Source organism: Primulina huaijiensis, chromosome 17 (assembly GCF_012295235.1).
Source record: "Primulina huaijiensis isolate GDHJ02 chromosome 17, ASM1229523v2, whole genome shotgun sequence".
NCBI lineage: Eukaryota > Viridiplantae > Streptophyta > Magnoliopsida > Lamiales > Gesneriaceae > Primulina > Primulina huaijiensis.
The window spans coordinates 5,532,191-5,547,541 of NC_133322.1; the positions used below are offsets into that span (position 1 = coordinate 5,532,191).

At 30.7% G+C, this 15,351-nt stretch overlaps 1 protein-coding gene and 1 long non-coding RNA gene across 2 annotated transcripts; one reads left to right on the top strand and one right to left on the bottom strand.

The window, feature by feature from the left end:
* Positions 1 to 10,729: 10,729 nt before the first annotated feature.
* On the top strand, positions 10,730 to 12,628 carry LOC140963574 (uncharacterized). Its single transcript, XM_073422953.1, has 3 exons — positions 10,730 to 11,257; positions 11,883 to 12,055; positions 12,447 to 12,628. The coding sequence occupies exons 1-3, from the start codon at positions 10,811 to 10,813 to the stop codon at positions 12,493 to 12,495; spliced, it is 669 nt and encodes a 222-aa protein (XP_073279054.1). The 5' UTR covers positions 10,730 to 10,810; the 3' UTR covers positions 12,496 to 12,628.
* A 438-nt stretch (positions 12,629 to 13,066) lies between these two features.
* On the bottom strand, positions 13,067 to 14,148 carry LOC140962468 (uncharacterized). The gene is made up of 2 exons (XR_012172550.1): positions 13,522 to 14,148; positions 13,067 to 13,358 (listed from the first exon to the last, which is right to left on the bottom strand). It is a non-coding gene; the product is annotated as an uncharacterized lncRNA (long non-coding RNA).
* Positions 14,149 to 15,351: the final 1,203 nt, after the last annotated feature.

Here is a 15,351-nt window from a genome sequence, read left to right on the forward strand (position 1 = left end):
AAACCCAAGAACTTGCATGACTTATCGTGCCACCAATTATCTATCATATATCAATTAAGTCACAGAAATGTTTCATTTTTAAGAACATCGTGTATTATATGGTGTTGGGAATAGTGTCCTAAAAGTATTGTAATTAGACTATGTTTTTATATTATTAATAAAATTGACATTTATTATTCAACATATTTACATGAAATTTATTGTCTTAAATATCATAGAAAAATCCCTAGTTTATTGGATGTAAGTATGTAACCATGATTTTAGTATATATAAAAGTTATATGTACAAGAAGATTAAAATTATGGATAATAAACTTAAATTAAGTCTGTGATGAAATTAATTAAATTATGGGATCTTTAATTAAAGCATCACTAATGCGGCCCATGAACATTAATAATGTGACCGTCTTATCCGGACTGTCGATGTAGAGACATCTAGATGGGGGCATTTATATATAATGAGATTATGTAGGACTTGGACCGATTTAATTAGACATTTAATAATAAATTCCGTTGTTAATATGAAAATTAAATTAAATCATAAAGATGATAATATATGAATAAATCTGAATCCTGATGTGATTATAGACTCTTGTTCATTTCAATGTGATTCTTGATTTACTTGTTTAAAGTTTGCAATTATGCATTCTCAATACTCGCATTTTAAATTTACATTTGAAATTAATGGTTGGGAATATGAATTCACAGACATGGAATCCGTTCCTTCTTGCGAGAAGCAGAAAGATAATACTCTCATTTGTTAATTCTATAATTGAGTGTGGGCCCAATTAATTTATAATTAAATTATAAATTGAACCACTCACTAGTGAATTAATGGTAAATGAGGATAAGAAGTAATTGAAGAGGTAAACGAAAAATTCCTAGCTTCAATTATGAATTGTCTATGGAGGATTAATTCATATGTAATGATTATATCAATGGACTACTTGTTTTGTAGAGTAAATATTTCATAATGAAGAAGAGTGCAATTTCATATTTTTAGTGGAGTAATTATGGAATTAATAAGTTGGGTAAATTATTTAAAGAGTTTAATTATTTATCTAATTTATTGGAGCTTCTAATTATGAGTACATGGTCCCCAGTACGCTTTTCAAATTAATGACGGATAAGAAATGCAATTTAAAAATCACACGAGATTATGAAAATTTGTTTCCATATCATAAAAGGCTTAGATATAAATATAATTAAATATGAGTTATTAGTTATATTTAAATTATAATTATGAGATAATTATAAATTTAGTTATCGTGATAATATCATAAATGGACATACAAGTTTTTCAAAAACGAAATTTTTAAAAAGTAGTCAACATTGATCAACTTGTATATTATTATTATTTAAAAAAAATTGAATTAAACGTGGGAAAATTGTTTTCATTGTTTTAAAAATCAAGGCAATCAATTAGCCTTATAAATGATTTATAAAACTTTCGTAGAAAAATGGTTTTCTATAACAATCAATTTGCTAATGTTGAATCTCAATTATTTATATAGAACAATACTGCCAATTCAAGGGATAAGAAAAATTGAAGAAAAGCCATATTGAGAAAATATTTTCATTTGATGAAAATATCTTCGAGCATAATATATTCTCTGAGAGAATAAAAAATATTATTTTTAAGTCTGTATATTTCTGAGTGCCCACACACTACTGTATCGATAGAAAAGATTGTACTGGAAGGCTGTGGTTTCTACAGATCTCGGATTCACAAAATGAAAGAAAACTACAAGAAGTTAGTTTTTCAAGAAAATAATTTTATTTAAATTCATCATTAATTTATATTCATATGTTCAATTGTAATTTATGAAACTATGTAATCGCTTCTGCTGTGTTTATTGTTGTAGTTGTATCTTGGGAGAAGATTGCCACAAACTCTAGCACATTGTGCGGGCAAATTCTTCTTAAGAGGCAAGTGTTGAACACTTTCTCTTTAAGAAGAATTTGCCCTCACAATATGCTAGAGTTTGTGGCAATCTTCTCCCAAGATACAACTACAACACTTGAATAATGAGCACTCAAATATTCAAATTCTATCACAAGAAAATGAGGGAACTCTCTCTTGTTGAAGAAAGGAAGAAGGAGATATGCAAATGATGTGTATGTTCAAAAGTGTTTTTGATTTTCAATAAATCAAATATTTAATGTTTTTCAAATGAAAAGACATGATCTTTCATTCATAAGGATGTCCCTTAGCCATTGTAACTGATCACAATCATCAAACAATGCCAAGAAAATGAAAAAATGTCAGAAAATTCGAAGGGACACGAAAAAAAGTCGAAGAGGCAGCGCGCGCGCTCTCGACAGCGCTCGGCAGGCGCGCGCCTCTTCACGCGCATGTGCGCGCCTGCCACTGGCAGGTCTGCGCGCAGGTGCGCGCCTGCTACTGTTCACACGAAATTTTTTTTTTCTTTTTCGTTTTTCGTTCCTTACATGTTCCGACTACTCGTTTGAAGTTTTTTCAACATTTGATGAACTCGTTTCGAGTTTAATTCAGAACCACTGAACTTAGTATTCGTTCATTAAGCTTCGTTTTTCTTTTCGAATTTTTCCAATCAAACACATTGATTAATTTGCTTAATTTCCATTCATTAAGCATCAAAATTAATTACTTAATTTTCATTCATTAAGCATCAAAATTTTCCAACATTTATCTGATTTGATCCAAATAATCTTTATAGTCGGAATCGTTCCGAAGACTCTATAAATTTCCAACAGTTAGTATGTTCTACATTTGGAATAACACTTCTCTTAATTATATTTTAAAACAACGTCTTCAATTAATCATATAAATTCAAAATAAAAGTATGTGAATTTTGTTCTTAAAGAAGTGTTCGAGTTGGTGGAGTGGTTAAACACTTGACTAATGAACATGAGTTTGGTTTTCTCTGCCAAAATTTTCTCGAACGAGCTTGATCCATATCAAAGGTGTTGCGGGTTCTATTCTCATAAAAAAATTGTGGAGATCCACCAGACGACCAATCGAACATGATTTATTAAACAAAAGGGAAATGCTACTCCAGTCCCGAGATGTAACACCCAACCTATTACTTCAAAATTGAAAATTCAAGGAAAAGTTGCAGTATCAATAATGAACAAGTTAATGATAAAATAGATATAATCGAAGTCGCAGATGATTCTAAATCCTAGTTTAACTTGTTGAATTATGAATGTACATAATCAATTAAAAAATGCTTTTGTGTATGCTGCAGAAATAATGATAATAATAATTTATATTAATGGTTCTGCAATAAATTGTCGTATAAGAAAATTATTAAATATTTAAGGCATCACTTTGGCCCTTCATTGAGTACAGATTATTGGTCGCGTCAAAATGTCTACATCATCTAACCCCTCCAATGAGACAGGGAAGACAACAAAGCCAGGTATAAAGGGGTGTGTGTGTGTGTATATATATATCAAACGATACAAAAAGAATTATTTTTTGTTTTTAAAATTATTTTTATAACCACATTTTTTCTCAAAATTATCATCTTAACTTATTTTAAACTCATTAATTTTGTCAAATTTACACTATGATTTCTCACTGTTTTTTACAATTATAATATAAATCAAATTAATTAAAAAAAAAAGAATGTACACGCACACACCCTGTGCGCGGGTGCAATAGTACTAAATAAACTACCTTTTATTAGATCTTTTTGTATCTATCAATTACGATTGATCTTTAAATTTGTTTAGCATGTCCATCACTAATGATAGATGTTATTATGTTGGAGTACCACCAGGAAACCATACTAATAAGCAGTGGCGGATTTTTTTTAAAATTTATATGTAAATTTTGGAATAATATGATATTAACCCGAATAGATCAATTTAAAATATTAAAAGATTCTAGAGTTTAAAATTATAACCCGGACAAAGTCATATTTCTGGCCCCGCCACTGATAACAAGGGACATGCACAATGCCATCACCCTATTTCAATTAATGAAAAAAATTAAAAAAAGGGATAACATTTTTTCTTTACTGAGGAACTCGCAATCTATACTCAGAGTAGTCTCCATGAAATTTGAGTACCTAGGCTAATTTTTACGGAAAATTACCTATAATTTTTTTTATTAAATATAATAATATTACATATGAGCCAATAATTAAATACACATAATTATCGTCAATATCCAATATGCTACTTAAATTTATTAAATTATAAAAAATGTCATATATAAACTAAAAAAAGAACTTATTGGAGCCGGCCCTGCCTATACTATTAAGATTTCATCGAGTAAATTTCGGATATGTGCAGTAGATCGTAAACCATGCACACCAAGTAAACATATAAATTCAAGCGGATAATGTTTTGCTGTCTTAGGATAACATATTTTTTGTTTGTTTGGGGGCTTTTATCATTTTATTTCCTTGTATCAGTGATAATGTACCAGAAAAATTTCCTAAAGATTAAGATTTGGATGCTTTGTTTGTTTCAGCCGTTGGTTAGTAGACATCAATAATTATGGCAAGAGAGCAAATGAATTCAACGTGCTATATATATTTAGGTATATCTAAGCATAATAATTATATCTTTTTGGTCCCTAACGAGTTAAACCCAAAACAGTAGAGATGAAAAATATTATTAATCTGTGAAGTTTTAAAAAAATTACATATATTTTTTAAAATATAAATTATTCCCTTCAAAAGCATAAACTATTTTAAATTTCTCAACTTGTTTCCCTATTCTTGTGATTGTGCGAATGCCCATAATCGGAACGTGACATCAAGAATGTTATCTATATGATACTCGTTTCTGAAAAACAGCAGCAACAATGTTAAGTCGAGGCAAGGAAAAACCTTTTTCCGCAAGACGAAATTGCCCGTATCAAAGTGCTATACGTCGCAAGCAATCGTCCCCAAGATACAACGACTTCAAGTCAAAACTTTGCAGCACTACAAAGTTTCGAGCGCAGCGAACAAAATATATGCAGAAACTTTCAAGTGCGAAACGAAAAGATGCAACAATATGGTATGATTATGAGCAGAAATTGCAAGAACAAGTGTAGTGAATTCTCCAGCAATTTTCGAAAATGAGTGATGGGAATTATTTATAATTGATCATCGGTTGTGTTGAGGAGATACGTTTCTCCAGACCGGATGCGTAGAAGGGACACATTTCTAGTCAAGAAAGACAATGTTTGGTGCAAAAGCAGCCATGAACAGGTGCCAAGATAGCCAAGGGACACGCATGTTTTCCAAAACCAGCGCTGCGCAGAATTCCAGAAAGGCGCGAGCATATGCGCGCCTTGTTCTTGGCCGCAATGCATATTTCCAGAGAGGTTCGGGCATATGCGCGTCCTTATCCGCGCATATGCGCGACTTGTTCTGCCCATCTGCGAAGAAAATAACAAGTCACGCGCATGTGCGCGGATTCTGGCGCGCATATGCGCAGCATCTTCTGTGAATGCACGCTGGTTCCTGTTTTGGTTTCGTGTGTAGGTGCTGTCAACAAAATTATTTTCAAATAAATTTTGTCTACAAAGAATAATACGGTCAAACGACCACACCACACCTCACCGCGCCGAGCCGGGCGGGCGCGTGTGTTTAGTTCACCGAGACACAACCTATTAGCGTCTTCCCCCATCTAAAAACTTCTGGTACCCCTTGGGGCCCAAACCCTTGTCTCAACTTGGAGCTTATTAGGGAGACTTTATTTGGTTATTAACTCAATGTGGGACAAGCCACATTTGAGACATCCCACTTTCTTTTACAACTCCTCACTCTTCCTCTTCTTCTCTTTTTCATTTATCCAACAAAGAATGTCGTCGAAAGAACAATAAGCCTCAAAGTATAGGATTAACTTGGAAACCAATCTTTTTATTTCATAATTCATAAAGAGAGATTTTCTTGTTACAACTCAAACTATAAGTGAACATCTCTTGATCGCAAAAAGTGTCATAGTTGGAGACATAACTAATGGATGTTGTGGAAAACGAGATTTTTCCATGTTCGACGCATGACGAATATTGTCGTTCATTGCATTGCTAAATTTTCTTTTTTTATCCTCGAATCTTTTTCTTTAGGAGAAAGAGAATTTTTCATTTTGGTTAAAACATATTGTATCCGACGAAGCAATAAAAGTTCAAGATTTCTCTCGAAAAAAACATAATAGCAGCCGAATAACATCAGCAGTGAAATATACATAAGAGGACAGTGGTGATAGTAGTTAAGTTTTGAGTACTATTAGCATCTTACTCGTGCGATGCACAAGTGTTGTTTTATGTAATTAATGACTAGAGCCGGACATGTCTTACACAGGGCCTGAGGCAATCCTCGAAAAATGGGCCCAAGAAAAGATGAAAATCAAACCTAAATTACTCCAAATTCGTAAAACCGAAAGTGGAAGATGCTGTAACTGGCCGGAATCCGAACAAAACTAATGATGGTCGATTTTTCGATTGTGCCAAAACTACATAAAATTGATATGAAAAGATAGCTCTCATTGTGGGATTTCCAAATCCAGGCTCGGTTGAAATTTTGGCCAGCACCGGAGGAGATATCGTCAGTCAAAGTAGTGGTGGTTTCATCATAAAGTTTTGAGAAACATTTTAATATGATGCCAAAACGCAGCATATGTCAAGAGATTTCCGAAAACATGTCTGCTTTTAATGATATGTAAAAATCATATTTTATTTTGTCTATCAAAATTTTAAAAAATAAACTGATAATTATTTTTGAGAACATGTCACAAAATATTTATACCAAATTTTTGATTAAAAAATATAATAATAATTTAAATTTACGAACAATCAATATATCAAAATTCACGACGACAAAACTCTTTACTAAAAGTTGGAAAACATAATAGTATATAAAAAATTTATATTTTATTTAATATTTTAGATAGTATACATAATTAAATATATAAAAGTAACACAAAATCCAAAATCATAACTGAAATTAGATGTAGTGATATAATCAATACATACATTTAAATGTATTTTATATTTTAACTGAAAATCATATTAAAATTTGAATTTTAAAAATAAATTTACAAAACTTCACATTTAATTACATACTTATTTGCTAATATTTAAAACATTGTGTGTATTCTTAATTTAGCAAATGCATTTTACTAATTTAGTAGACATCTCTGCTTTTATATTACTCATACGATGCACAAGAATATTGTTTTATGTAATTAATATATACTATAGTTATAAATATGCGTGATTAATATTGTAATTTTACAAAGTGCAAATATCTTATTTTTTTCAATTATCTAGACACCTTTACAAAATAAAGTTGTAATAATAATAATTATTATTATTATTTTGGTTGGCCTGCGACAACCTTTAGGCATAAATTTCAACAAAGACTTGGCGGCATCTGTAAGAATTTGCCAAATCTTTAAGGAAGTTTACTTCAAAGATCGACCCAAAACAACCGCCATCACTCGATATTTTTCTTACTAAATGTGACTGAAATTGTTGATAAAATTAAGTCATTCGAGACTTGACTAGCCAGCATACTTAAATTTGATTTGAATTTTAAAAGCAATGCAAGTACTGTTGAATTAATCGACAGAATTTTCCAGATAACTCTACACAAAATTTTCAATAAAAAAAATTTATAAGTCCTCGTTTTGTAACCATTATCCATCTTTGATTTTTTTTTTTTTTAAAGAATATCCATCTTTCGAAATTGTGACCGAGTTTGATTTTAAATCTGGTTGGTGGTTATATAATTTATAAAATAGAAGAGATTATGTTTGATTAATTTAATTTTTTTAATATCTTAAAATTTAAAATAATTATAAGTTCAACAAATTTAATAATATTTAAATATAATTTATAATTTTACTAATATTATAACTAATTTAATTATATTATTTTTAAAAATTATTTAATATTCAAATTTGTATTACTATTTTAATTATCACAATAAATACATATTTATATTCATAAATTTTAATTATTTTCTATAACATTAATTGCTTTTTTTTTTTAAATTTTTTTCGAAGATTATAATTTATGTTATATATATTAAAATTGATCGAAAATGAACTGATGATAGATAATTTACTATTTATTCTATTTTACATGATGTGGTCAAATGTTAATAATTGGATCATTAATATATATGTCAACGCTCATAAACATGTGAGAGATCCACATGGTTAAATGATATTAGAATAAGAAAAAAAAACTTCGGGATGGAACATAAACTAACCCATAATTTAGGTAATAATTGGAATTTGGCATCCACTTGTCTAAGTAATATATATCATATAATCATAAGATGTAATATATTGTACATGATAAGATTCCATCCTCCGAATTGGGATTTTCTGAATGCTAATTGGAGAATGCGAAGAGACGAAACAAATGCAGTTGGTAACAAAATAGGGATTATTATTAAATTTTGAGGGATTTCGGCATATCCCCAGCTTCTTGACCTTAAGTAGCAAAGCTGAACACTTTATTAAACTTGTATTAGTTTCTTCTTGTTTTTTTTAATCCTCATTTAGGGATATCAAATGTGTGACGGGACAGGGTAAGACTCAGTAACGAGCCTAAAAACAGGCTCGATACGGATAACGGGTTTTAATAATCTCGCGTGAGATACGCTTGGTATATGCGAGATAATAGTCATTTCCTTCATCCAGTGTTTGCCTTCTTTCCTTTTTAATATCTCCATTTCTTCATATATATGCTTTCTCGTAAACTCTCCTTTAACTTTTACTTCTTCTTTTTTTTTTTCTTTTTTTGAAGTTGATATATCATGTGAATTTTTTTCCCTAAAAGTAGAATAGATGACAAGTGATGATGATCATTGTTTGTTTTGGTAACTCAATTATATGACTTAATTAAGTTTAGGGATGAGAATGAGTCATGTTTGAGTATGATTTCATATTTTCCGTTTTCATCCTCATTTATTTCATCTTCAAGTATATAGGGTATTTAATTTCATCTTCATCCCTATATTCGTCGGAGGATTGGGTTTTTGTACTCTACCCAAATATTTTATTACTACCTATAATTGCATTTCTCAATTATCTGACTTAAATTATAGTTTTTTAAATGATTTACAATTTGGAATCCATTTAATATTTATATTGTTTTTTTTAAATTTTCGTTTATTGTTAATAATTTATCAGAATTGATAGATGTGTTATTTTTTTTAAAAAAAATTTATGAGATATGTTTTTTTTAAAATAATAATAATTGAAAATATGCATAGAGTTTGTTGGTCAACCCAGATTGGATATGCAGGCTGGATGATCCCAAGTCTCATTTGTTCTTGGCGGGACGGATCTCGAGTTTAGTCAAACTTGTCTTATTGTCATCACTAACCTCGATATACGATCATTACAATAAGATGGACGTGGAGACAATACCTTGAAGATAAGACGAGCAAAATTTTATGTTCGACAGCCGACACTTTTTATATGTTTTAGTAAAAATAAAATATCGGACTACTACCATAATCTAAATAAAAATGGAATGCAATTTTGGTTTCATATAGTTGTTTCATTATTATTTTGATAATATATGTTATTAAATTTCAGTTTTAAACCTACATATTTGATTTTTGATAAACTTAGTCATTTTCATTAGCAATGCTGATTTACCACTATGAACGTTAGCAATGCATCAGTCCACATAAGCGTCACAGTAAAATAAAATGACTAATATTGCTTACAAACAAATATAACATACTAAAATTGAAATTTGACTACACATAAAACCAAAATCACAAAAAAGTAAATATACAAATAAAAAACGCAATTTTCCCTTCTGATAAATTGGTCGTTGTAACTAGCCGTTATGAACTCTTTCACATGCATCCAATTTTAATATGCTCTCGATTTGTTTTCTTCAAAATATCAAAATAAAATATGTTTTTCTATTAGATCTGATTCAATTCGCAAATTATAACCTGTAAACTACAAACCAAAGCCGATGTTGGAGATTCAAATCTTCAATGAATTTGGGCGGGGGTGGGGGGGGGGGGGGGGGGGGCCAAGAGCCAAACATACACCGAGGTGCAATGAACACATGGGGAGAGCCATCGGTTTCACAAATTGGCCATTCAGTACCCATTCATTGGTAGGCAGACGGTCACGTGACAGAGTGAGTCATAGCCGTCCAAAGCACAAAGGAACACGGGCTTGCTGGATCCTACATCACGTGATCCATCGCGGCTTCCTCCATATCTGGCCTGCTACTTTGATAAAACGATGGTTTACGGTAGACCGGTCGCTACAAATAATTACTGACATAGTTTATATTTTAGATTCTATGGAAACAATCTCCGTTTACAAAAACATAATCCGATATTTTTATTTCACAGAAACTTATGTGAAATGATCTAACAGATCAATTTTACGAGACATATATTCTATTTGAGTCACCTAAAAAATATTATTTGTTTATGTCAAAATGTTACTTTTTATTGTAAATAAGAACCGTATTGAACTTTCACGAATCCTTTTTCAAAATATTTTATCGCACCAATTTGGAATTTTCTAAAGAATCAGCATTTTTTTATTTAAATTTTCACCTTTTATCAAAATAGTATTTCAAATTTTAGAATATATATAAATATATATAATAATTATACTCATATTTAAAAAATAATAATATTATTTTTATAAATAATCTAAATAAAATATCAGTATCATAGATTTTTATTATATATAAAAACCCTGCTATGCTAAGACATGAAACATAAAGCTGGTGAGTAATTAGAGAGAGAAGTGTTTTTTTTCCCAAGAAAACGCCATCGAAAGTACTGAAATTTTCTCAAAGAGGAAATAAATATAATCATTTCAAGATAATGCTTATCAGGAGTTATTCGTCAACGGTTCTGAACTCATGGCTTCCTCAGAAGTTGAATTCCAAACCAGAATTCAGCGTGAGAATCATTCCCAAGTCAAGATCCTTGTCATCCATTAAGATGTCATCAGTTTCATTCGATGATCGAAGCAAGAAGATGGCGGGAATCGCTTCGGAAACAGATCTGAAAGAGCTCGAAAGATCAAGACCAATAAACTCTGGTAGTTACTCTAACCTTCATGGGGTTCTCTCAATTACTGATGATGAAGAAGAAGAATATGTCGGGGGAGGAGGGGGACGGAGGTTGTGTGGCGGCGGGAGCGGTGGTTCTGGATTCCGGGATTCAAATGGTGGGAGTGAAAGTATGGAGATGTATTATCAGGAGATCATTGCGGCTGACCCTGGCAACTCCATGATCTTAAGCAACTACGCAAGATTTCTGAAAGAGGTTAGCAATTCATTAGAAAATATAGGGGAAAATATATTTATTTATTGGTTTTTTTTTTTTTAAAAAAAAGAATTTGATTGCACATAATACATATTTGCAAACATTATTACATAATTGTTATTTTTATAATTGTAAAAATTATTTTCGATTTTAATTCTCATAATTAACATCAGCAACTGTTTTTATAATATTCACAAAAACCACTTTGGATTTGTGTAAATCCAAAGGATTTTATAAAATCTATTATTTGACTAATTTAATAGAATTTTAAAATCTTTTATTTGTTGTTATATATGCAAATTGTATTCTAAAAAATTAAAAATTGTATAAATTTTTTTTAACTTGAGTGATGAGTTTTTATAATTTTATAAGCACAAAACTCTTGTGAAATGGTTCCACGGCCAATTTTGTGAGATATATGAATATTCTATTTGAGTCACCTATATGTCAAAATTTTTACTTTTTATTGTAAATATGAGTAAAGTTTACTCGTCTACGAATAAAGATCCGTGAGACCGTCTCACAACAGACATACTCTATTGTAAATGAAATATATCTTTACTATTTAGTAATTATTTTTATTAGTNTTTCTGATGGCCTAATTAATTTGAGGGAAAAAATGCAGTTTAAAGGAGATGTTAAAAAAGCAGAAGAGTTCTATGGAAGAGCAATTCTGGCAAATCCCAGCGACGGAAATGTTTTGTCACTATATGCAGATTTAATATGGCAAACGTACGAGGATTCAATACGTGCTCAGTTTTACTTTGATCGAGCAGTCAAAGCGGCCCCAAATGATAGGTAAAAATATACATAATTCACTACTAATTAGCGACATGAATATCCATATTTTGGTTTCATATGATGTCAAATTTTAGTTTTGGTATTCTATCTTTGTATTTTTTAAAACTATTTTAGTTGTTTATCCACTTGACGATGATGTACTATTGCCATGATACTGACGTGCTCACTACAAGAAAAAAAAGAGCTAAAATTACAAGATCCCAACTAAAACTCAATTTTGACACGAGGAAACAAAGTTGTAACATAGAGAACGGGAAAAACGAAACAAAACAAAACAATTTTCCCTCTTATGAAAACTTAGTGATAAGCAATTATTTAATAATTTTAGAATATGAGTTATATTCGAGTTTTTTATAAGTTGATTGTATTGTGTGTTTATTTTGTGCAGTGATGTTTTGGGTTCGTATGCTCGATTTCTTTGGGAGGCTGAGATATGAATGCCAAGGACAAGAAGAAAGTGTCTTATTATAGTGCTCCACTTGCTTAGAACCAATAGTATTATTTATTATACAACACTTTGTGTAAATTATGAAGAATAATAAGTAATGTAATTATCAAGTATAAATTTTAATAAAGTATATAATAAATATTCGAATATACGAAAATATGAATCATCTCGAGGTCTATTATCACACAAAGTCCCAGTGAAGTTGGTGTTGTGCCAATTAAAATATAGTTGAATGGAGACTAATAAAGCATTAATCACAAAAACTTTTGTAAGCCGGTTTCTCGAGTCAATTTTGTGATACATATATTCTATTTAGATCATCAATGAAAAAATATTACATTTTATGTCAAAAATATTATTTTTTATTGTAAATATAGATAATGTCGACTTATCTCATTAATAATGTGGGGGTCCGTGCTCCTGATTAACGTTTAATGACCAAACAACCAAGATTCGTTAATGTAAACAGCGAAAGTGATTAAAAATTTTCTTTTTGGGCCAATAGAAATTTCGGCATGACCTTCTCATAAGTAGGACATCCCAAAAATTTCCAAACAACACAAACAACATTTATATACTCGAAATAAAATCATAATATCAATTCACAAACCTATAGCCGCATTGTCCAGGACTAACATATACAGAGCTGATAAGGCTCGATCACACAGCAACAATCCAAAACATCATAAAAGTAACACTACAACTACGCAGGGCATCCCCTGGCAAATATATAACTCGATAAGCTAATACATAAATATATTTACTTATATAGCTGGGAACTCTCAACAATAATCCAACTAATGGGCACGCTACCTGACGCTCCACCAGACGCGTCAAATCCTCCTGGATAATCTGCTATGGCATCAAAAACAGCCACAACATAAACAGAAAAGAGGGTCAGTCCCTAGTACGACGAACAAGTAAAATAATGACAAATATAACTGAGATGAAATAAAATCAAAGTAAAATGCAATGCAATGCAATGCGTGTCAATAACAACGAAAATAACGGATACCAAAATGGAGTCCAAATGAAACGCATCAGCAATAGGAACAGTGGCAACCCATGCCAGGAATGCAACAACGTAATATCATGACGCCGCTCATCCATGCACGTAGCATCGAGGGTCCGGTAGCGACCCAGTCAGCCCTCGTGCAGTCATCAGGAGTGTGCTAATCCTATCACTCTTTCCATCGATGAGATGTCAGGAGTGATCTAATCCTATCAATCGCTCCATAGATGACTCAATAGCTCAACAGATCAGTAATGATAGCAATCAATGAAGTCAAGGCTCGAAATGCTATGCACTAATAATATCAACTCAAATAAATGCATGAATGAAATCACGTTATTCACAGAAGCACATAAAAGCACGCCACAACTCATTAAAAAATACTTAACGTAATTTCACATCACTATAGACGTCATAATAAAACTGTTCACGCGTACCTCAAATGAACATCTAATTTACCACTGAAATATCTTAAGAAGTTCTCAAAGAATCCAATCATGTGGCAAATATTACATTTCATATCAAGTTCCATTTATTTTTTCCATTATTTGAAAATTTAACCTAAAACTCCAAAAATTCATAATTTAGGCTTTAATATTTCTAAAATTAATATGCGACAATTCTATAACATCTAAACACCAAATTATTGATCACTAAAATTCGAAAACCCAATTATAAATTTCTGAATTTTCGAAATTATGTCCAAATAAATTCTGAATTTTGCTAATAACTCTAATTAGCTTCGATATAGCACCTACAATCAATAATACAATATATATTAATTGTTGGAATTTAAATGAATTAAAATGCCCAAAATTCGAAACCCTAAAATCTGAATTTTACCTCTGAAAGTTTCGAATCTTGTTTTAAGCTTCGAATTCAAGCTTCAAACACCCTAAATCAAGGTTTCCTCCTGATTTTTCAGCGAAAATAGGCGACGGTCTCCGACGGCTTTACTGGAATCGCGATTTTTCCTAGCAAAAAAGGTATCACTGGATAGCCCTTGTCGAGAGGATTCCGAAAATGTATTTACTTTAATTTTTCGATCACCGGTGTGATCACAATCAACGATCAAAGCTTCGAAATTGAAAAAAAAAGAAAGAGGAAGCGTTCGGTAGGAGAGAGAAAGAAGATTCACAATGATTCAATTTTTTTTTAATTTATTTGTTTATTATATTTTTTTAACTTAATTGCTAAATGAGCTGGGCTTGGATGTAACTTGAGCTGTGCTTTCACAAATAAACATATATGAGACCGTCTCACAAAAAAACCTGCTCAACATTAATTATGCTAGGTTCGACAGAGAAAAAATAATTATTTTCCTTCGAGCGTTCCTTGAATTACAAGGGATAGTGATCGAGTTTATATCTATATTGAATGGAAAATCTCTATACACACGAGAGGAAAATATTGTCATTTATCAGTATAACATATGGATGATTATAAAGTTTTCTTTTACAACGTTTTACAAATTTATAAAGAAAAAATTCATAATCATTTTTAAAAATATTTACAAACACTACTTTAAAATCATGAGAAAATATTTAACATAGTAACCAAAATTGAAGTCCAATCTTGTTTTTTCAGGGATTATTTACAATAAAAATAATAAAAAAAATTATATTTTTGGTGTTGTAATTTACATTATTCGTTTATTTTTGTCATGTATTCGGATAATTTGCGATTTTAGTTAACTGATTTGAGCATTTTTCGATTTTAAATTTTTTTATCGAAATGTTAATAATTGGAAACTCTATCCTATTGACATAATTTTATATGACATAATTTTATACCAGTGTACCACAAACGATTAAACATATTGGAAATTGGACA

What these genes read in the sequence shown, in the direction of transcription:
- LOC140963574 (XM_073422953.1), top strand. Translation starts at nt 10,811, where the DNA reads ATGCTTATCAGGAGTTATTCGTCAACGGTTCTGAACTCATGGCTTCCT. An exon ending in ACGCAAGATTTCTGAAAGAG is followed by an intron (nt 11,258 to 11,882) that starts GTTAGCAATTCA and finishes GAAAAAATGCAG; the next exon opens with TTTAAAGGAGATGTTAAAAA. An exon ending in AAAGCGGCCCCAAATGATAG is followed by an intron (nt 12,056 to 12,446) that starts GTAAAAATATAC and finishes TATTTTGTGCAG; the next exon opens with TGATGTTTTGGGTTCGTATG.